General features: G+C 35.8%; 1 protein-coding gene across 1 annotated transcript in view; it reads right to left on the bottom strand.

Moving 5' to 3' along the window:
• Positions 1 to 22,571, bottom strand: part of LOC132197883 (uncharacterized) — a 72,340-nt gene that overhangs the window by 32,598 nt on the left and 17,171 nt on the right. The window contains exons 2-3 of the mRNA XM_059621472.1: positions 11,378 to 11,565; positions 3,916 to 4,023 (exon numbers count right to left, since the gene is read on the bottom strand). Coding sequence (XP_059477455.1) covers positions 3,916 to 4,023; positions 11,378 to 11,522 — 253 coding nt within the window. The 5' untranslated portion in view covers positions 11,523 to 11,565. The remainder of the gene's footprint in view (positions 1 to 3,915; positions 4,024 to 11,377; positions 11,566 to 22,571) is intronic.

The following is a 22,571-nucleotide window of genomic DNA, read 5'->3' on the forward strand; positions in this document are numbered from 1 at the left end:
CTTAAGGCCCACCCGGCCTGAGATATTTCACTCCTTGTAAACACACACAAACCGAGAGAGAGCAAGCTGGTTTGTAACTGCTCAAGAGCGAATGTGCACCACATGGGCTGAATAATTAAATGCATGCCCTGTTTATTATGCTCCTTCCGCCACAGTCTGGATAATGGGCAAAAAAATTTTGCGTCTCTGTGTGGTTGAACAGCTTGACGCTGCTTCATTCATTTTTATCACTTTCTACTTATTTTATTTTATTTATTTATTTTTTTTTTTTTAGTGTAGGCATTATAATTCATTACTTAAATTTCTAGTTCTTCCTTCTTTATTTTTAGAAAACAAAATTTATTTGTTAATGGCATTGAAGTTACCATTCAGTGTATTGATAACCATATATTTATATAAATAATTACTTAATTATTGATTATTTTTTGTTTTATCATTATCATATTAGAATTTCATAAAAAAAAAATTAAATAAATATTATAATATGTTAATCTTTAAAATTAAAATATAAATAAATAAAATAATTTGATGTTATTTATATTTAATATATTTTTTTATTTTAATTTAATTTTAACAGTTTATATAAAATTAAAAGTAGTAAAAATTTATTTACTACTATGAAGCATACTACAATATTTACACTTTGTCAAAATAATTTTAAATACGCTTCATAACATAGGAAACATTGAACCTCGAGATCGGTTAGTGTGAAATATTTCAATCAAATTAATTGTTATTAATTTATTTTTCGAAAGACATTGTTTAATTCAGCTATAATAAAACTTTTAAATCTAAAACTTTCTGAAAAATTTAATTTAGTTTTATATACCGATACTTTACGATCAGAATTTTAGTTCTTCTATATATGGAACGCAGAGGAGGCGAATAATAATTATGTGAATTGCACCGGTCACGAGAGGACATACGCACGCACTCCCTTTTTTCCATTCTTTCTCTCTTTGGTGAAAATTTCTGCGTGTTCCTTCAATATGAATAAGTGCGCCGAGTTGTTATTCACAGTGTTCATCGGGTGCGGTGGAACAAAGGCGGCGAAGAAAAGGAATTCGTCGGTCGGTCTTTCTTTCTTTTCACTCTCTTTCCGCGGAATTTGAATCAAACGCAGCACAAAAGCAGCAGCGAACGTTAAAATATGGGAGAAAAGAGACCGGCAGGGATGGAGGAAAAAACGCAGCAAGAAATGAAAATGGAGGGAAATCTGATGGAAAGATTTCAGTCCCGCAATTGAATGGGGTGAAATAAATATTCGTGCACGTTTTGCAACGCTCGATCGCGGCGCGGTATATTTTTCCTTTTTGCTCGCGCGTCCAGAGAGTGCTTTTGTATCAAGCTGGAAATCAATGCACACGAACAGGTTGCATAACTTACACCACCGTTGATGCGAAAAAATGCTTTGAATGCTTTGTGCAGACAGAGAGGAGGCGATGCACACAAAAATCAGTCCATTCAAAAAATTCTAGCATCTCTAATGACTTCTCTTTCAATAGCGAAACCGATGCCTGCATTAAATTAATTTTGATATAAATTAATTTCAAAATTAAAATTTAGGATCTCACAAATATTGTGTAAAATTAATTTCTTTTTATAGCAAGCCTTTAAAAAAATTAATGAATCATTTTCAATAAAATGTTTCTAGTTTTGTACGTACATGATTTTTTAATATTTACTTACATAACTACATTTAGAATATTTCCTTGTGGTAGACCAATTAACTTAATATATGCAACCAAGACGAATGCAATTGAAGTCAATTTCAGTGACGGTGATGGGTTCTAACAGTAGCATCAGCAGCAAGAAATATCAATTTTTATTACTTAATTAAATATTAAACAAATGCGATTCTCTGCCCTGTTTGAATGAAAATATAGTATAGAAAAAAATAATTATTTAATAAACATTTATAATAAATTATAATCATCTCTTTTACCTAAAATATGATATGGATATTGATTTTTTCAATCTTTAAAACTAAAATCTCTTTAAGTGGTTTGTTGACCCCATGTAGCAGACTTATTGTGTTTAAATTGAAATATTTTCGAAAAAAATTATGCTAGAAAAGAAAATTCTTGCCGTTACACTTGTGGTAAATAAACAATTACATATTTTCATTTTATGCGAAAAAAAAATATTTTCTTATATTGTGTGTTCATTAATAAAATACTTATAATATTAAACATGCTGACTGTTTTTTTTTTAAATCTGCAGTTTTATATTTAACATTGACCCTAATTCTTCTTCCAATAATTATTAAAATAATATAATTCGATATTTTTTACATACTCATCTTCCCAACATTTAATTTCAATACTGCGCAAATCATCTAACGCATTCCGCAGTTAGAAGCAGTGAGACCTAAATATATGAGCACGTCTTTTTGCTAAAGAACAAAAGCGCAACCGCCTCGTTCTGACAAGGAATAAATGCGGCCAATACTTTGGTCGGTCCGAGATCAAAGCGCTAACCGAGCGGTCAAGGGCTGCCTTTTCTCCACATGCAAATTCGCCCCAAAACGCCCATTCGCGTGGAGAAAGGCCGCGTTTAATTTTTCCCGCGAGACTTGCCATGCAAGAACACGGAGCGAATTAATTATTCAAAACGCCCGCCGGAGAATTTCCATTTATTTCAACGCGTGAATACGATTTCGAGTGGAGTGAACTTCTCTTTGTTCCAAAACTCATCCTGCTCCCGTCAAAGCGCGATTTAATCAGAAACGTATCAAAATTATAACAAAAAAAGGAAGCACACTTTTATACGCAAATCATAATAATAATTAAGTAAGAAGAATGTTTTCCCCTTATTAAATAAGTCAGTTTCCATTAAAGGCAGCGGAGGAGCCCATTTAAAAGGCATCTCGAGCACATAAAGGCGAGAAGGGTGGCAAAAATGCTCTCTCGATTTTATGTCGGCGGCGGGGCGCGCCGTCGAGAAATGGGAAAATATTATATTTGTGTGTTGCGGGCTGCGTGCCTCGTAAAAGGGCCGGCCGAGTATCATCCCTCGAGCACCCCCACCCCGGTCTGCGGCACAACTACTCTATGTGTTGATAATTTAAGGGGAGTGCGCACGCTTTTTACTCCGCGTGCAGTCGGGGCACGTATCCAATATTACAAGTCGGAAAACTCAAATTAATGGAGTCTGATCGTCTCAGGGGCGAGCCGTGCTGCGAAGGGGCCAAATTATTGTCTCGACTATGGGAACTTTCCGCATCAACGAGATCGAGCGATTTTCGCGGGTGATTGGACAAATTAAGCACCGATAAAAAAGGCAGTTCAAGCCATAAATGAGGTAATGAAGTGGCTGAAATTAAATAAAAACTGACTTCTTCACTTCCACACTTGTGATTAAAAAAAAAGTAAAAAACGTTTGGATAAGAATTTGTAAAGAATTTTACTTTTCAATTAAATTAAAATCTGTAATTTTTTAGCATTCAAGATAGTAACATGCAGACTTTTACTTTTTTTCTTGCAAATAATTTTAAAATAAAAATGATGTTCCCCGTTTTTATGAGCAGCGAAAGCAAAGTTTGTGTGTTCGCCGCCGTTAATTGGGGGCGGCAATAAGGCGGAGGGGGTGCCTGGCGGAGTCTGGCGTGCAGAACAGGGTTAAGTAAGGGCGAAGAGCCCCGATGAACGAACACCCCTTGCTTTTCTCCGCACAACTAACACTCGACTGCAGCATGGCCGAGAGAGAGACTGGCATGACCCGAGGAATTTTTATTGCTGCAAATATTTTAATGCCAAATTAAAAATTCTTTCGCCAAACTTCGGCGAGAGAGGGCAAAGTAAAAGAAAGAATGGAAGAGAGAGAAAAAAAAACAGAAAAGTTTTGGCACTGAAAAAAGAAACAGGGGCAAACAAATGAGTTTTGATGAAAAGGAAATAATGAAACAGAACTTACCGAGAATCTGTCCGAGAACTGTCCGTCCATCTTCGCCCAGGCAGGCACTGCGAGCGTCGAAAGGGTTTGTGAATTGGACGAAAGCATAGCCCTTGTGCATCGAAATGCCTGAAAATAAAATAGGGAAACATTTTAAAATGATTTTGCACATAATTTATAGTATTTCTAGCTTGATTTTTCCCCAACCGTATTTTATTTATTTTATTATTATTATTTTTCTTAGGGTCAGGCCAAGACAAAGTCTTGTCGGCCTGTGGCGTGAAAACAATCAATACATCTCCTATAAGGTTTCAAAATTAATTTTGTTGAGCATGTGTGTTTGAGCAAACAATTTATGTCTTTATTATTCTCCAAACCAGCAATGATTACAAAATTATCAAATCGAGAAACCCAATCATTTTAAACAAAAGGAATCGTTAACAAAAATTTTTTAAATTCATGAATTTAATTAAAATTTACGGATTTCAATTCAATTTTAAGATAACTACACCAATTGTTGTGGTCAAGTTTTGAATCAGTGTAATTCGCATGAACTGTCATTATTAAAAAATTAAATTACATGTGAGCAATTTGATATTTGATTTGAACAACCCTGCTCCCTCAACATGTTGTCTACCAAAAATTGCCCTTAATAAGCTAATTTAAATATATCTGAAAAGCAGCATAGGAAAAGTTATAATTTGTTATAACTTTTGTTTTAATTTATGTATGATAAAAATGAAATCAATAAAAAATATTAAAAAGCTATTATTTTATTAATATAGTATCTATAATAAAATTTAAAAATATTTTAAAAGAAAAAAATTAAAATAAAATATAAATAATAGATGTGAGTTTCGACAACATAAAAATATTTTGTAATATTGTTAGTGAGCGTATAAACTAAAGTTTTGACAGCATTTTTTAGTTTTATTCTTTGAATATATTTTTATTATTATGAACTTTTCTGCTTATTGTTAAGAGTTTCCTTTTAGCAGATATCGGCAGATGTTATAGTTTTGAATTCAATTGCGCGTGTTTTCAATTTTAACAATATGATCCGAACCGAAATTAGACGATTAAAAAATATCATAAATAAAAAAACCTCATCTTTCAAAATTTTGGTGAAAAAATTTAAATGCAATTATAGTTTTCTATCGTTCAATAATGTTTCAAATTTATTCGCAAAGTTGCCTGCAGCATATTTTGGCGTGTGAATTGGGTGACGACATTCGCACACATCTCTCTCGCAGCCTAATTGCAAGTATATTTATCGATTGGCGCTGGCAGAACGGGAGGCGTATGTACACCACCCATGTACGTAGATACGCATGCACTGCAGCAGAGCTCGGAGGGTGATTTTGCACATCAATCTCTGCAAATGATCCGGCCCGACAATTGTCCTGCTGGATATTTTATGGCTTGGTGTTCGGCGCGCGCCAGTTATTGTTACTCTCTCGGTTCGTCGTGGCTGCTCTGCTCGACTATTATTATTACCAGGGTTATTATTAGCATTATTACAGGGCTAATGCAGCCGTTTCTTGCAGGCGGCCGCGGGCAGTCGGCCGCGTTTTCGCTGTTTTATTGCGCTCAAACACACTGCCGGCGCATTTATCACCGGCTGTGATTCAATCCGCTGAGTAATGCAGACCCGTTTATTGCAAACACCGCGCGCCAAAAGCGTTGTACGATTTATTTTTCAATCAGTCCCGGCTTTTATTTATAGGTGAAGCGAGAGAGTTATGTTTTACTAGGGCCCTCGATGAGGGGCTGTTTGTTTCTTTTGGCCGCTCCGAGGTGCAGGCAGGGGCTTGGAAGGTTGGCATTGCAAGTTCTTAAAACGCGGATTAGTGTAATGGTTTGTTCCGCCAGGCTTGTTGCTCAGAACAGAGCCGCTTATCCTAATAAGATGCACCTGACATTCATATTTTATGGTGTGGCGACATTGTTCGTCCGAACAGGTCATAACAAAGAATAATTCTACGAATTATTTGGGCACCTTATTGATTAATTTGTAATTTGTTTAAAATTGTTTGAATTTAAATTATAAGCTATGCAGTGTGATAAAAAAATCTCGCATCCTATTTATTATAAATAAAATATAATATTTATCAAAATGCATCATGTTGTAAAAATTTTTTTTAATGTAAAATACAAATCACACTACCCTATATACATAATTATGCGTACTATTTATAGTCACATATATTTAATCATCGCATTTTTTTTTATCTTCAAGTGGATAATTATCAAAACAAATATTTGATATAAATACGTGATACCCAGGTACAACCTCCTGTGCCAAGACCGTCGATTATTATTTTAAATATATTTCAATAATTTCATAATGTCTCGCGTAAGATTTATAAACAAATTTTCATTCTTATTACTGTTGTTGTTTATTCTGCTCACAAGGGTAGGCAAATTATGAAATAAAAAAATAATATTTATATGTATTTATTAATTTTTAAAATCTTGTAATGAATTTAAATTAAAAGTAAAAATTATTTGGTAAAATTAATTAAAGTTATTTTTTAAATATATTTAAAATTTTAATCAATGCAAAACTTATATTTTCATTTAATTTTAAGCTGACGGCACGACAAAAAGATGTCAATCAAAAATTTAAACTTTTATATTCATTTTTGGTTAATTCTTCCTGTTATTTTTCAGAAATGTGTCTGTGTAACAATTTACCACTTATTTCTAGCCATCAGTATACTATAAATTCAGCAATGTCACGAGCATGCGTAATAGATTTTATTCTTGATTATAAAATAACATATCTCAAAATTAGTTTCAAATTTTCAAATAATTTTATTAACATCCATGATATGCCGAAACTAAAGGCATCATCTCAAAGAAGCAGAAAACTGGGACTAAATTTAAAAAAGAAACTTTTTAGCTAATCCGAATAATAAAATCGTTAGCACTTAGGATAAATTCATGAAAATAAAGAAATTTCTTTGAATAAATGTTTAAAAAAAAAGTAAAAAAGAACAAATTAGAATTTTACAGTTTCTCGTAAAACTTAAATTCTAGCGTTTGAATGCAGAAAGAAAAAAAATAGCGTTGACTAATGCTAACAAATTTATTCCAAAATTCATCCGCTCCAATTTGGCTGCCGCAGCGTCGCGCACGTTCTCTCATTTTCGTGTCGAGGGTTAAAACCGGCGACTGGGGATGGAGAGCGAGTGGTGAGTGGCGGCGCCCCGACCATACGCCAGTGTGCCAATCACTGGTTTGCATAATTCCAGGGGACTAAGTGAAGTCAAGTGTATGTTTAGCATGCAGTGAGTGAGATAAGGCGCACTCAATTTCCTCACTCGCTTTAATAAGACACACCGAGCATATAGCGGCGGGCCAAATATTAAAATGAGAAACCTGCCAGCGCGAGCGAGCAGGAAATAACCAAATAGCGTCGAGCCGCCGACGACGAACAAGAAGAAGCGCGAGCGAAGACTTTTCCCTCCCGAGCGCACATATTGACACTTCTTCTCGCCACTGAGAGAGAGCAGAGAGTTCAGAAATTTATATGGCACTTGCAGATTAAAAAAACCGCAACACGCGAAATTACTTTTTGTGTGTGCAAAACGAGAAAGAGCGCGTTTTCGCTGATCTCGGCGAAATGAGCTTCGCAATAATAAGAACGATTTGCGACAGATTTTTTTCATCCCCTTCTTATCAATTTCCTAGAGATATAAAATTCATTTTAATGTTGCCGGATCCAAACTTCAGCATAGAGGGACATGGTAGAGATTTTCAGACATTCGGAAAACGAAGAAGATCGATCTCCTTGTGAATCCAAACTTCAATTTATAAAATAAAAGAAAATTAGTGAGAAATACATATAAAAAAATTCATTCTTTTACTAGAATTTTTTAAATTCTGATCATAATTTTTTATTCTGGAAATTGAAAATTAACAGCAGTAATAAAATCAAAGTCAAAGAAATGGAAACTTTTATCAGAAAATCGTTTAAGTTATTTAATTTCGTCGTCATCATTTAAAAAAAATTTAGATGTAAATAAATATAATTTTGAGTGATTTTTATTTCATTTTTCTTCATCGCATTTTATTAGAATATTAGTTAATTATTCAGAAGGCATGTATTGTGTCTTTAGTTGAAATTGTTCTAAATTTCTTTTGCATGTAAGAAATCTTTTAATCAAAAACTTTTGATCCCAAATTTGTGTAATGTCTTCAGCCCATTAATTTAATATTTAATTCACCTCCCAATCAAAGTGAGAAATTCCCAAATTCAATGACCTTCCCATGACACTTTCTTTCCCAAAAATCTCGCCACCTCCAATCTTTGGTGTTCGAGGGTGATTGATAAATCGGTGCGGGAGTTTTTGAAGCGGCGTCAGGAATGAGAGCGAGCAACTTGTGCTCGTCTGTATGTGGCCATAGAAATACGATTGGTGCAGAAGCGAGAGATACTTGTTAGCGAAAGAGTCTGAGGGTGCGATAGGTCGTAATCCTCGCAGGACACGCAGGGATGAATGAAAGGCCACCCATCTTTCGCTCCACTGATTGAGGCTGAGCATTTCACCGCGCGTTCCAAGGACGAGAAAAATTTATTTTTTCACTCCAGCGCAGCCAGTGAAATTAATCACCTGGTGCCGAGAGGCGATCAATCTGGCTGCTGCATTTGGATTATTATGCAAATCATTCAAACAAAGAGTCAGGCGCACACACGCGCGTAATGCATATGGGAGGAGAGAGGCGAATCAAATAATCAAATCCTGCGCCGAGAGCTGGAGAGTGAGTGATGCAGGGCTGCTGGATTCAATTTCGCCGTATCGACAAATCACATCTCGGCGGCTCAACAAATATCTCCGTCGTATTGATTCCAGCTCCCTCAATTTGCGAGCTGATAAATGTCTTTTTTTATCAACACATATGCCAGCGGCAGCCACGCGCTGCAAGAGAATCCAACGTGGTGTTTACTGATTGTAACTATGGTCGATTTTACGCAGAAAAAAAAAATACAGTTGAGTACATGCTGTTAACATTTTAGACTGTATGCTTAAACATATTCTTATTGACTTAATAGTAATAAACTCATTTTTCACCCATGTGGAATCAGTTTAAACAAAATTAACATTTAGTCTCTCACCAGTATGGCTTAGAATTATTAATTAATTGAAAAAAAGCCTAAATATAAATATGTTATGGTTGCAAATAAATTAACTAAAATAAAATAAATATTAAATTACTTCACTAAATTTAAAAATGAATAAATAGATACATAATTATAAAACATTAATTGTAAGGCTTTAAGATTAATCTGAATAGAAAAGAGAAAATAAATTTTATTAAATTTAACAAAAAAAGTTATTTATTTTTTATAAAATCTTGTTAAATCTGGTCGCTTTTCCATCTTGCTGCCTTTTTTATTAAAGCATACAAATGCTTTTCCGGCTTTTCCAAACGATTTGAAGCTTTCAAAAATGACGATGATGATTATATCAATTTCCATTGTATTTCCCTAAATCATTTACATCTGATGATCTGTTTTAAAGGAACAAACTAAAAACCATCGAATCATTTCACTTTAGTTTTTGTATTGACTTTATTGTCATATATTGTGCGTCAGCCTTATTTCTTTCCTTACTTGAAGTTACTCAATCGATTCGTTTACAAACAAATTAATACTCGTTTGAAAATAAAAAATAACTATCAACATTAACTAAACTTTTAGAGCTATAGCTATCGAGCGTCTCAAATTGGTTCGCACATTGAAATGTCCAAAAATTAAATATTAGGAAATTGATTGTCTAAAAAAAAAGTTAATATATCAATTCCTGAACATTAATTTATTTACATCCTTAATCATTTCTTGAATAAAATTTTGTTTCTGATTACTTAACACAATGTCGCGTTGAAAAGACCTAGAAAATTTTAATTGTTTAAAAAAAGCTGATAATGATAATCTCAGACCACCTAGTAACTCATAACGCAAAAGCAACTAAAATTTTAGAGTCAAGTTTCTGCAAAGTAATGTTAGCAAAAACTAATTAAAACGGGAAGCTCGAGCATTTGGTTCGTCTCGCGCGAAATTTACTTTCCAACTTTTCACCGCGTGCTAAGGGTCGGCCCTGCGAGTTTGACAGTTCAAAGGGCGAGTTAGGCTCATTCTGGCGGCGAACGGCGTAAGACAGCGTGTCTGCGGTTTGTCTTGTCAATTCACGCGCGTCGGCTGCGAACGCCTGCCGAAGAAGCCAAAGGGGTTGGTTTCGGGGGCTGCCGGGTTAAGTGCGCGCGCGGGGTGTGACAAATGGCTTGGTGTGTGTGTTTGAGCCGAGATAATCTGAGCGAGTGTTTGCACTTTCTCGCCCGCCACCGCGCGGTTAATAAAATTTGCTCAGCCAATATTGGCGTGCTCTCCCGGGTGTATCTGTTTGCCCTGGCCGTGTTTTCGAATTTCACCTTGCACTTTCAATTTCCCGCCGCTAATCCCTACCGTATGCGCCCGTGTATTTATTATGCGTGTATATACAATATATTTACGTACCTAGCTCGGCGCTTTCAATCAGCCAGCCAATTTCAAACAATGCTCTAAGCTGCTTATACTTTCCTGCCCCTTTTAATTAAAACGGCTCAAAAATCCCGCCGCCTGCTTATCAGTCCTGAATCGATAAATTTTTATTATTAAAACCGGCTCTCTTCGCATACTCGTCCGTCTCCTCTATAGTCTCCTCTAACCAGCATGTGCGCTGCACTTATTATCACATGCGGCTTATGGGAACTAATAAATGACTGCGGAAAATGGCGAGTGCAAAAAAAAGAAAAAACGGAAGAGAACTAATTCTCTATTTGTGGCCTAGTTCTTTTCTTAAGTAAAATTTATAGCAACATTATTTACAGTTGAAAACATATTTTGATCACTAAAATTGAGTAAAGAAACCAAATTTATTTGTATTCCTGCGTCATTGAGTTTTCCTAACTTTTGTAACTTTTCCGCTTGGAAGTATATCATAGACCTAATTAACTATCAAACTTTGCAATAACAAAAGGAGGCGAAAGTCTCGTTCGCTCTAATTAATACGTTCTGAAAGCCCTGCGGCCCTTTTAAATGATCTGCATCGACACGAGTTCCACTCCTGGCTCGCATTCAAGAATTCTCAACACTCATTTTCAGAGATTACAATGCTCAAATATCTCATGCCTTACGATTGACTGACAGCAAAATGCCAGTTTACTTGAACTCTTAAGTATATAGGAGTGAATGAGATCATCCAAATAAAAATTAAGTAAAATGCAACACATGCTGCTCAGAAAGGTACTAAAATAGAATCATTGCACGGAATACAGCCCTAAAAATATTTGACCATAAAACACTCTTTTATATCAATGGAATTATGGAATAGACGAAAACAAATAAACAAATTTAACCTCAAGAGTCACATTGTAACTTGTAATGTTGGATTTTTAACCAAAATTAAATTTTTAAACAATTTTTGTCCTATTTTCTCACCTGCAATGCGTCCGTATCTCTGGAACATCCTCTCGACGTCGGTCTTGCTGCACTGGAATGTGTTGAGGTTGCCGACGAAGACCCTCGAGTTGACCGCCTGAGGGTCTTGGCTGTTGGTCTGGTTGCCTACCTTGCTCATCTTCATGGTGGCCTCCAGCAGGGCCCCCACGCACCCTGCCCCCGCCAACCTGTCAACAGCAAAACCAAAACAGTTGTTATACACAATAGTCACTTCAACTCTGCGCGGCTGGAAAGGTAGGAGCAGAAACCAACCAAGCACACCGGTTGCTTCGTCTTTTGTCTGTCCGTCCGTCGCTTTTCAACAACACATTTGTAATAAACGGATGGCAACGCTAATTGCAAAGCTAGAGATGCAACACAAATATCCGAGTCGCAGCAGTTATGGTTTCATTAAGATTGATATGTAGATGATTTCAAACATTGAAATATGAATTTAAATTCTCAAAATTACCAAATATATTGAATAATTTTACAAGACTGAACCGGAGAAAGATTTTTCTGTAAATTTTGAAGAGAATGCCAAAAAACGATATTTTTCTTTGTTTTGCCATTGAAGACTAATAAAATAGCACAAAAATATATTTGCAAAATAACTATAAAACCATGATATGACTTTAAATTTGTATTCAACATAATATATGTGGAGTTACCTGGTACTGAGCATATGAGCATAGCAAATTTTATGGAGGTAATTATTTCCTAATGATAATTTATTATTATATAACGTTGTTGAATGATTCAATGTATGAAATATAACTGGTCGCTCGTGAAGAAATGAATACATCAATCGTTTTACACAAACCCTGCTTGTCCCGAAATTATGTTGGTACACAGCAGCCGTCAGAGACATGGGGCCTTATGGCTCTGGGAGGTAGACATCTTTTTTTTTGGCCAACATAACAGAGCTGATGAGCAGGGTTTGGTTTTACAATGGGATTGTTGTCAGGAATATATATTTATTTAAGCAAATAAGAATAAATAAATTAATTATTCTGAGAACAATTGGTCTTTAATAACAAATGGTTCTTGTTAATAAACAAAAATATTTTATTATAAAAAAATTTAAATATTAAATGCAAGTAAAATAATTTAAATGTAGCAAAAATTTAGAAAATTATAAATAATTGAAATACATTAAATTTAAATTGTTTGCAATAATATTTTTAAGGAATTACCTTGTCTGCAACCATTTCACTCAAATAAGTGTATGTTTTGATGTTATCCCAAATTGAAATGTTTTTTTTTCCAAAATTTAAGATTAGAATAATATGGAATTAATTGTCGTAACTGTTAGAAAAGATTATTTTTTTTTAATTACATTTAATAAATACTATTTTTAGTACTTAAATTATAATAGAAAACTTGAAAAATTGAGGCGCGCATGCAAGGACTATCTCTTAGTGCTTGAAAAATAATTTCCGCAGAACACTCCGGAAAATCATTTTGAATAATAACTAAAATTTGAAAATTTCATAAAACTGAATATCCATTCATGTTGAACATAATATTTTGTACGATTTATTTAATGCAATAAAATCCCTCGCCAGCAAGTCGATGCGCGCTTTAATGACGTTTGACAGACCGTTGTACTCGAAATCACGCATCGCTCGGCTCAATAATCCGGCGTGATTGCGTTAAATAATTCGATCTCGACACAATGCAATCAATTGGCCATTGTGCGCGTGTTTTTTATGCAAATGATCCGGCGACCGATGGACGCAAAGCACCCAGCGCCGTGCATGCCTCAGCACATGTTCGTAAATCACGCCGATTGTTATTTCACGCGCTCGGATTTGTGCTGGATCGGCTCGCCCGGCCGTTTTTATGGCTTGTGTTGTTTTACATATAGTTTAAATCTGGCCCTGCGCGCTGAAAAGTCTCGGAGCGCGCGATGCGGCAAAAGTAAGCGGTGTATTCTATTTTGTATGGAAGGGACGCGCCGTGTTTTGTTTTATGAGCGGCGTTTAACAAACGTGTGCCGCGCGTTTATTCCAGCTGACCGGACGGTTTATCGCTCGATTTAATTGCACCTGTTCGATCTCGCCCGTTCGCACACCTGCTTTGATTACCAAGCAGGCGAACGTGCCAATGGCTTCGGGCGAGCACACCGAAATTCGCGCGAGGGGCGCGAAAACGTGCAGCCCTTTCTTTAAACTGCTTTATAAACGCAGCAAAGAGGAAATTGCTTTTTATAGCTACTGATTTTTATTTTCAACTATTTTTAACACTAACATTAAACTTGCAAGACCTCAGCTTCATGATTTTTTTTTCTAATTTCGGTCCAAAAGATAAACTAGTCTCTTGGTATGAATGCAAAAAAATCATAATTTAAAATAATAAAAGTTATTGATGATTGAATTGACATAGTTAGTCTTGATTTATTTTATTTATGAACTCATCCAAATGAGTAAAAAAATAAATAATAATAATAAATTTAACCGTTTGACAGCAATTTTAGATGAAGCTGATTATTTTAAAAGTAAGAAGTTTTGATTACTTATCATAAAAGGAATGACTTAAAAAGTGAGTTCAAAAGCATTTTGATAAAGACTCAAGTTGAAGTTTAATGTTTCAAGGTTTAAAATTTAAAAAGAAGTTATTTCTTTATTAAATAATAAAATTCTTGTTATAAAATTAAAATGTGGAAAGTTTTAAATTTTCTACAAAAATAAAAAAATCTCATGCAATTAAGTGTCAATTAAAAAATTTTAACAATTAACAATAGCTGTAATAATTTATTGTAGTAAAAGTTGTTTTTGAATACAAAATTTTCACAATAAGGAAAAAGGCCCGATCTCTACACTGCCATGATCATCTCCTCGAGTGTCAATTTCTTCAAAGAAATTATTTATATATATAACTTTAAAAAGACACCCAACGGAAATTTCCTTCACTTCAACTCTGAGGATTCTGTTTCAAGAAGCTCAACCTACACAGTCGTCAGTGAACAATCGAAAGAGCTTTTTCACGCAAAATTTCGCACAGGAGGACACGTGGCCTTGCCAAAAGAAAAGCGGAGACGCATTGTGCTTCCCATCGCTGCGGTGGTGGGCGAATAATTAAAATAATACCCACGCCTCATTTCGCCGACGACGAGTGCCGGCGGGGTTGAAAAAGCAGCAAATTCTCTTCTGCGAAATTGAAAGCGTGCATGGTTGTGCGAGTGATATATTCCAAATTGGACGACAATTGGTAAAAACACTCGTCTGGCGCGCGGCGGTCGACCGAGCGAGAGATCCATCTCTAAAATTGCTCCTCACAAAAGTGGAATTGAGAGTAAGCGGCTTACAGGAGAGCGATGGAGAGCAGAATAATTTTCTTGAGTGGGCCCACCTGTGCCAGATCAGACCACTGTTCCGCACCGAGGAACGCATTGTTGTTCTCATTGTTGCAAATGCGAACTGCTTAGTGACGTAAGTGTGAAGAACTAAATATTTTGCAAAGTTTGAGAGGTAAAATAATTCACTTGTAAATTAATTAAATAATTCAATAAATCAGTAAAAATATTTCAAAATGTCCATATTTTGCTAAAAAAAAGTTTTTTTCTTATGGTAACTAAACAGCACTAAACAGTTTATAGAAATTACAATAATTTCATTTTTATTCTGATCATTTCTATTTAATCTTGGATGCTAAGGATTTCCAAATATTTCTAAATATTTTTCTCTTTGTTTCAACTTAAATTAAAATTTACAATTAATACAAAGATTATTTATTAGATGATATAGTTAAGCGTGACAACAGGGATATATGGAAAATGGAACACAATTAAAATTATTAAGACACGAACTGCAATTATTTATCAGTTTACTTGAAGCTATATGATAAAAATAAAATTTGCACAATGATAATTTCGAGAAGAAAAATTATGTTTGAAAAATTTAATCACATTAAGTGAAAAATATAGCTCAAATTTTTCATTGTTGTATGTAAACAATTCAATAATTTAATTTTTTGTAATTTAAATTTTTAAAAAAAATGAAGCTAAGTTTTTGGTAGATCAAAAATGAGTTGCGTAAAACAAATTATTCCACTGATAATTACCATTTTCAGCCAATGTTAAAATGAGTTAAATATGATTTTTTTAAATAGCAGCACACGCAGAGAGTAAAGATTATGATGTTTTTAAACTTTATATTAGTTAGCGACTTTAATGAAAGAAGAAATGGGATCAAAGAAATAATAAAATAAAAAAAAGTTGTTGATTTGGCTTGCAAAAACCGTGGCTTTTGCGTTTTGAGTCCCGCTAGTCAATTTAATTCAATTCAACGCGCCAGAGAAAAAGCACCAAACAAAAAAATGTTAAAAAAATCGCATAAAAAACAGAGAGGCAGCGTGTTTTTCATATTCGGGGGTGTGAGCGGCGGGGGTGATTTAAGGGCTGCGAAATGGGGTGCAAAGGCCAGAAGTGGCGGTTTATTTTGCAGTCACTCAGAGCGGCCACGAGCGCCCAACCAACCAGCAGCCAGCGCGCGATAAAACAGCCGACAAAGGGAATTACACGCGTCTGCATGTGTATGGGTGGAGGGCGAGCGGCATTATTATTTCGACGAGCACTTTAATCCCTTCATTGTGCATGCGTGAAATATGCCCGTAATAACGCGCCGCTGATGTCATTATTGCAGATCAATACATTCCGAATGCCGGCGGCCAGGCCCATTCCTCGCATTTTTCCCCGGCCAAGCCAGGCCAAGCGGCCGACGAACGTTTTAATTTTCGCCGAAACTCGCATCGGCAAATTCTTCCGATGCACATCACACAGCAAAACTCGCGTTTACCAAAACATCAACAATACAATCCTTTTGCGACCACGCGCGAGTTGCTCTTCAAACTTTGATTTGGCTTCAACCAGAGAGAGAGGAGAGCAGAACGGGAAACCTTTGCGATTCAAAAGCAAACATTTGTGTTTGTCAAGTACCATCCCAAAAAACTGAAGCACCGACTAAAGCTGAATGTTCTTGATTTGTTTATTTAAAAATGATATTGAAGTTGGTTCGAGAATTAAATTATACATTTAATATCCTTTTTTCTTTGTGGTTAAAACTACTAAGTTTGAAAATTGGCATCTTTTTTTACCTTTCTGCTCGAGAAAATGAAATAACTTCATTGATTTGTATTTTTTAACCGTTTATCCTGAAAAATTCGGAAATAAATAATAATTGGTTCAGAATCTATAAAGATATAAGATTTAGTTTGCAAAATTAAAAAAAGTTTTGATTTAAATAAAACTCGTGGGGTATAGTTGAATGAATAAAATGTGCGATATTCACATATTTTACACGCTAAAAGAGCACCAGCAATTCCAATAAACTAGCTTATTGTTAGCATGTTAATATCCCCCAATATATATTATTTGTAAACAGAGCCAAATAAAGACTATCCGTCTATGCAAAATAAGAAACAATTAAATATTGTAATATAAATATTGTATTTCTGCTCGCTCTTCCTCTTTCAATCCTCTAGCAACAACTAATTGGCAAATCCACGAGAAGAAATTTGAGACAGCTCTAGGCGTGGCAATTCAAACAAAAGATCGGCACAAATGTTGTGACAAGCGTGTTTTGAAAAGGCTCTTTTCTTTAGCAGCCACTTTGTACAGCGAGAAAGAGAGAGTCTACAAGCAGTCATAACAAAAACTGTACAAACTTTTTATGATCAGCAAGTGTGTGCGTGTGTGTGTGTGTGTGCTAAACGTAAGCGCCTTAAGGATGAAGGAAACAGAAATTTTTGCAGTTAAAAAAGATAACTTTTTTCTCCGCAAAAATTCTCCGATTTATTTGGGTCAAAATGAAGGGAAGAAAAGACGGAATTCTTTAAATCCTGTTGCTTAAAAAGTGCTCGTTTTGCACCCCAGAGTGACACACAAGGAAATACGCGTCAGATTTCCCAAATCCGCTCTGCTGTGCTGCCTGAAAAGGACCTTTTTCTCTTGGTTTGCATCTTCGCGCAGCCAGGAGATTTAAATTTCGAGGCCCATTCAGACAGGTGGTCTGTCAAGAAGGGGGTGCGAAATAAGAAAGAAAGAGAGAAAGAAAAGTGAGAGGAGTTTCGCGCGCACCCCAGCAATAAACAAAGCTGCAAATTAAAACGCGTGACAGCTAATTTGAAAAGTTTGCAGGTGAGACAGGGAGAGCAGAAGGAAGAAGATTTTTTATTTCTGCGTGCGTCTGGTGTGTGCGCGGCGCTTTGTGTTAATGCCTTGGCTCCTTTCATCTCCATCGCACTGACACACACACGTACGCGCTCAACTTTTTTAATTAAAACGCGCTCAACAACTTTTAATTGGCCATTTGGCCTCGTTTGATTATTGTCCCGGTTGCGCCAATTAGCCGCCTGCAACGTATGCAACCAGAACTGCTTTGTTTTCATTGACGCGGGGACAAAGAGTGTGTGGCCGGCGTGGCGATGCATGCGTCCGACATCGGAGCTCTAGGGTTGAGTTCTGTCGAAACCAACTTGACCGACGTGCTCAATGTTTGTATAGTAAAAGCGGCATCACGACCAATAATTAATCCGTGTAATCCATGCATTGACATTATTTGCACTTGCACCACTTTAATCAAGTAAAAACGGATACAAAATCAACAAAATAATAAAACCAGTACTAAAAATTATCAAAAGAACGTTGCAAGGGAAGAAAAATTATTACAAATAAATTTAAGTAAAACAACAAAATATTATCAGTTCGTCAAACTGATATAAATGAAAAAAAAACTGCATTTCTAATTCAAGCGAGGTTTAAATTAATTTATTTCAGTCAATTTAAAAAAAATTAATTTTTGTGCTGTTTTGTGCTAGCAAAAATTATGAAAATTTCGGATGAAAATATACAAGATGTGCTTATTTTTGCCAATTTTGTTTTTTAACTGGCTTAAAGAATTTTTTCAATTGAAATCTCTTCAAATTTTAATGAATTAAGAGATTATGAAAATTTAATATGACGTATAAATTGCTAAATAAATAGTAGCAATTGATAGGTCTAGTCTTTTTTAATCAAAATTTATACTACCAAGAATTTCTGTGCCAAAAGGGTGCGACGGAGAGCTCGAGTATAGCTGTTGAACGGGGAGGAAATTAATTGAAAAATCGGCCGTGCAGCCGCAGAGATTAGAGACAAGGGCCGCGCGACAAGTGCCCTCTCGGAGAGAGAAAAGTGGCCGGCCAACGGCTTTCCTTTTTACGCATCGACATTTGCGCAGCGAGCGCTGAATTTTAAGCGTACAGAGAGTGTAACTGGGCCTGACACACGCACACAAAGGGCTATAAATTTTTCTCAATGCAAACATAAAAGCCGCTCACAGAAACTACACGGCTGGAAAATATGCCCAACTGAGAGAGGGAGAAAGAGAGAGTGAAATAATGCAGGGACGGCACCCAGCGCAGTTCTCTTTTCACTTTCCAATTATCAGACTGGATGGACGCTATCAAAAGTCGCGAATAAAGCGCATCTATGTCGGACACACTCCATGTTAAACAAAGGACTGATGTAGCAGAGGAATGCCAACAAATAAGCTGATGGTTTTAACTTAACCCAATTGAAATTTAAAATTAAAACTGCGCCATCAAAGCAAAATATATTAAAATGTATAATTTATAAATTGGACGTATGCGAGTTGCAAACCAAAATATATAAAAATAAAAAATAAACGCAATTTAAATAAAAACATATAATAATGTGTATTTAAATAAATTAATTTCAACAATTATATTTTATTTGTTATATAATTATTTAAAAACTTTAAATAGTATTTAAACAATCATTAATATAAATATGTTTATATTAAAAATTTTTAATATTTTAAATAAAGTTGTTAAAATAATTTTTTAAGCTAGCTTATTTCAATTTTGATTTGATGGTTCTTATCACATATGATGAGCTACCCTACTGTACAATAAACATATTACATAATTTGAAACTATAATTCCTTTTGTGTTGAACTTAATTTTATTTTTAGAGGAAGTTGTCTCCGCTTCGTACTAAATTAGATGTACATAATATTATGTAATAAGGAAAATCAAAGGACCCCCTTCAAACAAAATAAAAATTAAAGCATCAAATCCAGTCTATAGTTCATGTATAAGACACAAATAATTGATAAAAACAAACTAAATTGAAAATGTGAATTTAAAAATAACATAAATGAACTGGTTCAATAATTTTCACACAAACCTCAAAAATTTATTCAAAGCGCGGAGAAAAATCCGAATAATAAAACTGTTGCTCTGCCTTGACTTTAGGGAAATCTCATGAGGCAAATTCTCAGGAGCGGCGCCGCGTCCAAATTTGATGAAGGCGTGCAATTTTAAAGGGCCGGTGGCGAGAGATTGCCAGACTCGCACAATTGCGCATCAAAATTTCACGCGTTTACAGAAATCCCATTAAAAAGTTGGCTACCGAGTGCATGCAAAATTCACACGCCCCCTGCAGTTTTGCCGGCGACCCTTTCGAGCGCAGCTGATCTGCGGCCCGCTCTCGAATGTTGATTGTCAATTTGCTGACAATTTCGTCGCGCCCTAATTGGATTTGACCCCTGGCCCGAAATTAAGCCCTGATTTCGCGTCAGCTTTAATTCCACGACTGCACCGAGGCTTAGCTGCCGGCGGGATAATATTGGCCGGCGATATTGGCAATTATGCAAGCGACCGGCGTGAGTGACGGGCGGGTTGCATATGCTCTGTGTACTTATTTGATATGTTTTATCGATCCTCGGCTAGGGTCGTAATAATGACGCCCTGCTTTTGTGCAAATAGAAAATTTAATAAAGTTCAGTAAGCCCCTGTTCACTCGGATGACTGATTGGTGTTTGCTCGGCGACTAGGAAAAGAATAACTTTATAATGCTGTTTGTTTCATTCCGCTGATGATACAGAGCATTCAATTTTATTCCTTTCATCGTGATGAATCTGTGTAATGAGCAGTTTTTGTTTTGCTCCACAATAAAGTTTAAAAAATCGTAATAAAGTCAGTTGAATTTCCATAACTTTGTAATGTTCTCCTATTATTTGCGCCTACCCGTTTTGACAATGGGTGGGAGGTGTGGGAACAAATGAAGTGAACTTGTGAGTTGGGTGCGAGAACAGAGAGGTGAGGAATTTGTGCGGAGAAACGATCCGAGGGCCTAATTAGGCGGATTAATTAAAGGGTGTTTTCGCCGGCTCACGGGTACGCACTCAGCCGCACCCACACGCCCTCCATTCATTTCTAGCCTGTCAGTCTGATTAATTGAGTGCATTAGCCGAGTTTTGCCAAGTGCGTGGCGCAGACAATTCGACATCTCGTCTCTGGAGTCGCTCTACCGGAAATGTAGTAATAATCGACTTTGGTTCCATAGGTGTTATAAGAACCATTTTGGTGCACATATATGCATTCTTCCAAACTAGAATTTTTTTGTCAAATTAAGTTTCTCATTGTCAGAGGGCAGGTCACGTTCATGAGCCTCTCAATCTTAAAACTAATATTATTTTTCGTGACCTAACAATAATGCTTCAGACTATTCGAACTATTTTTATTTGTTTGTAGAGAAATTTATAGTTTTTAATGCAGTTAAATCACATAAAAATGGAATTTTTTTTTGTGTGTTTGAATTAATAGTCTTGAAATTACGTAAGGCTGCTTTATTTCACAATTTTATTATTAATTTTGGTAAATTTTCAATCGAACGATCTTGAAAGCAACAACATAGCTTTTTACTTAATTTTTGTCATATTCAAAGAATGTTAAACATAAATTTGATTTTATTTTCTTGTCATTTTCTTTTCTTTATTTGCGTTTGTATACCTGATGAAATTTTAGCAGATGAATTTTTACAAGAAACAAAAAAATCACGTATTTCATTACCAACACCATGTTCATACTCAAAGACTGAAATCAGAGTAGCTAATTCTCGGATGAAATTTAATAGAAAATGAGCATGAAAGTAATCTTGCCTTTTCTAATAGGCAAATCGTAGGCACGCAGGGCGGCCGTCGTCAAAACAGCTGGGTCGGAAACGCGACGAGGCCGAAATCCAAAACTCATTTGCGTGCAGGCAGAGCAAAGTTTTAGTTTTGACGAGTGCCGTGAGCCGGGAGATGAGAGTGTTGTCCCGTGGCGACGCCGACACAGGCAGCGACCAAATTCCTATTTGGCATGGATTAATGCCGGGTATTAGCTCGGGCCAGTGTCTCGAATTACACACCAACGGAGCGGCCGACGACCGCACGCCGCTGCTCAACGCGGCAAATAAAAATAAAAGCGCAGCGCCCGCAAACAAACTGCCTGCGTGTAATTAATGGGCCGGGACATTATTTTTATTCATCTCGCAGGCACAAAGAAACTAAACTGACCCTCAAACCGCACCGGCCGGGCAGAGAGAAAGCACGCCGCCTTCAAATTAGCCGGAACGCAAACAACAGGACCGTCCTGCGCCACTCCCTGAATTAAACGAAGAGTTACGTGTGGAGCTAACTGCATTGTTTTGTATTTTGAAATTTGGTTTATATCAATCAAAAGTAAAAAAATTAGAGTGATTTATAAACACTTGATTTAAAGTTCAATACAATATGTATAATTTTACTGTCAGTTTTTCTATTTCAAAATATGTAAAGAATTAAGTAAAACAAGTAAACAATGTGATGTAACAAATCAATAACAATAACAACAATAATAATAATAAGTCCATTTATAATTATATCCTTCCAAAAATCCGACTCCAGTGCAGTATTACGATTATGAGATATTCTTAATTGGAATAGGAAAGCATCTTTGAATCACTGATGGCCACGGTGTGATTGTTGGCACAAAACATAAAACGTTATTTTTGTACAAGTTTTTGTCAATAATAACTTTTGACCCCATGATTGACTTCCTTGTTTACTTTTTAAGAGGAAATTTTTGATCGCTCTCCTATCCAGAAGCGTGTATTTTTTTTCTCCATATGCTTTTTGTCAGTTAGCTTTTTTAATCCAAATACTGTGATTTCTCTGGCAATGATCACCTGGATCATTGTGATTTTCTGATTTCATACAATTTAATTTAGCTCTCAAATTACGTGTTTTCTCCCGAAAGCTTTTCTTGTTTTCGCTCTCCTGAAATTGAACATCATCTGCCCGCACCCAAAGAGAACCAGATGCCGAGAAGAGAGAGAAATGTGATATTCGGTGATGCGGGCGGTTTATTATTTCGGGTGCGCGCA

Source organism: Neocloeon triangulifer, unplaced genomic scaffold (genome assembly GCF_031216515.1).
Source record: "Neocloeon triangulifer isolate White Clay Creek 2 clone unplaced genomic scaffold, ASM3121651v1 ptg000012l, whole genome shotgun sequence".
Lineage (NCBI taxonomy): Eukaryota > Metazoa > Arthropoda > Insecta > Ephemeroptera > Baetidae > Neocloeon > Neocloeon triangulifer.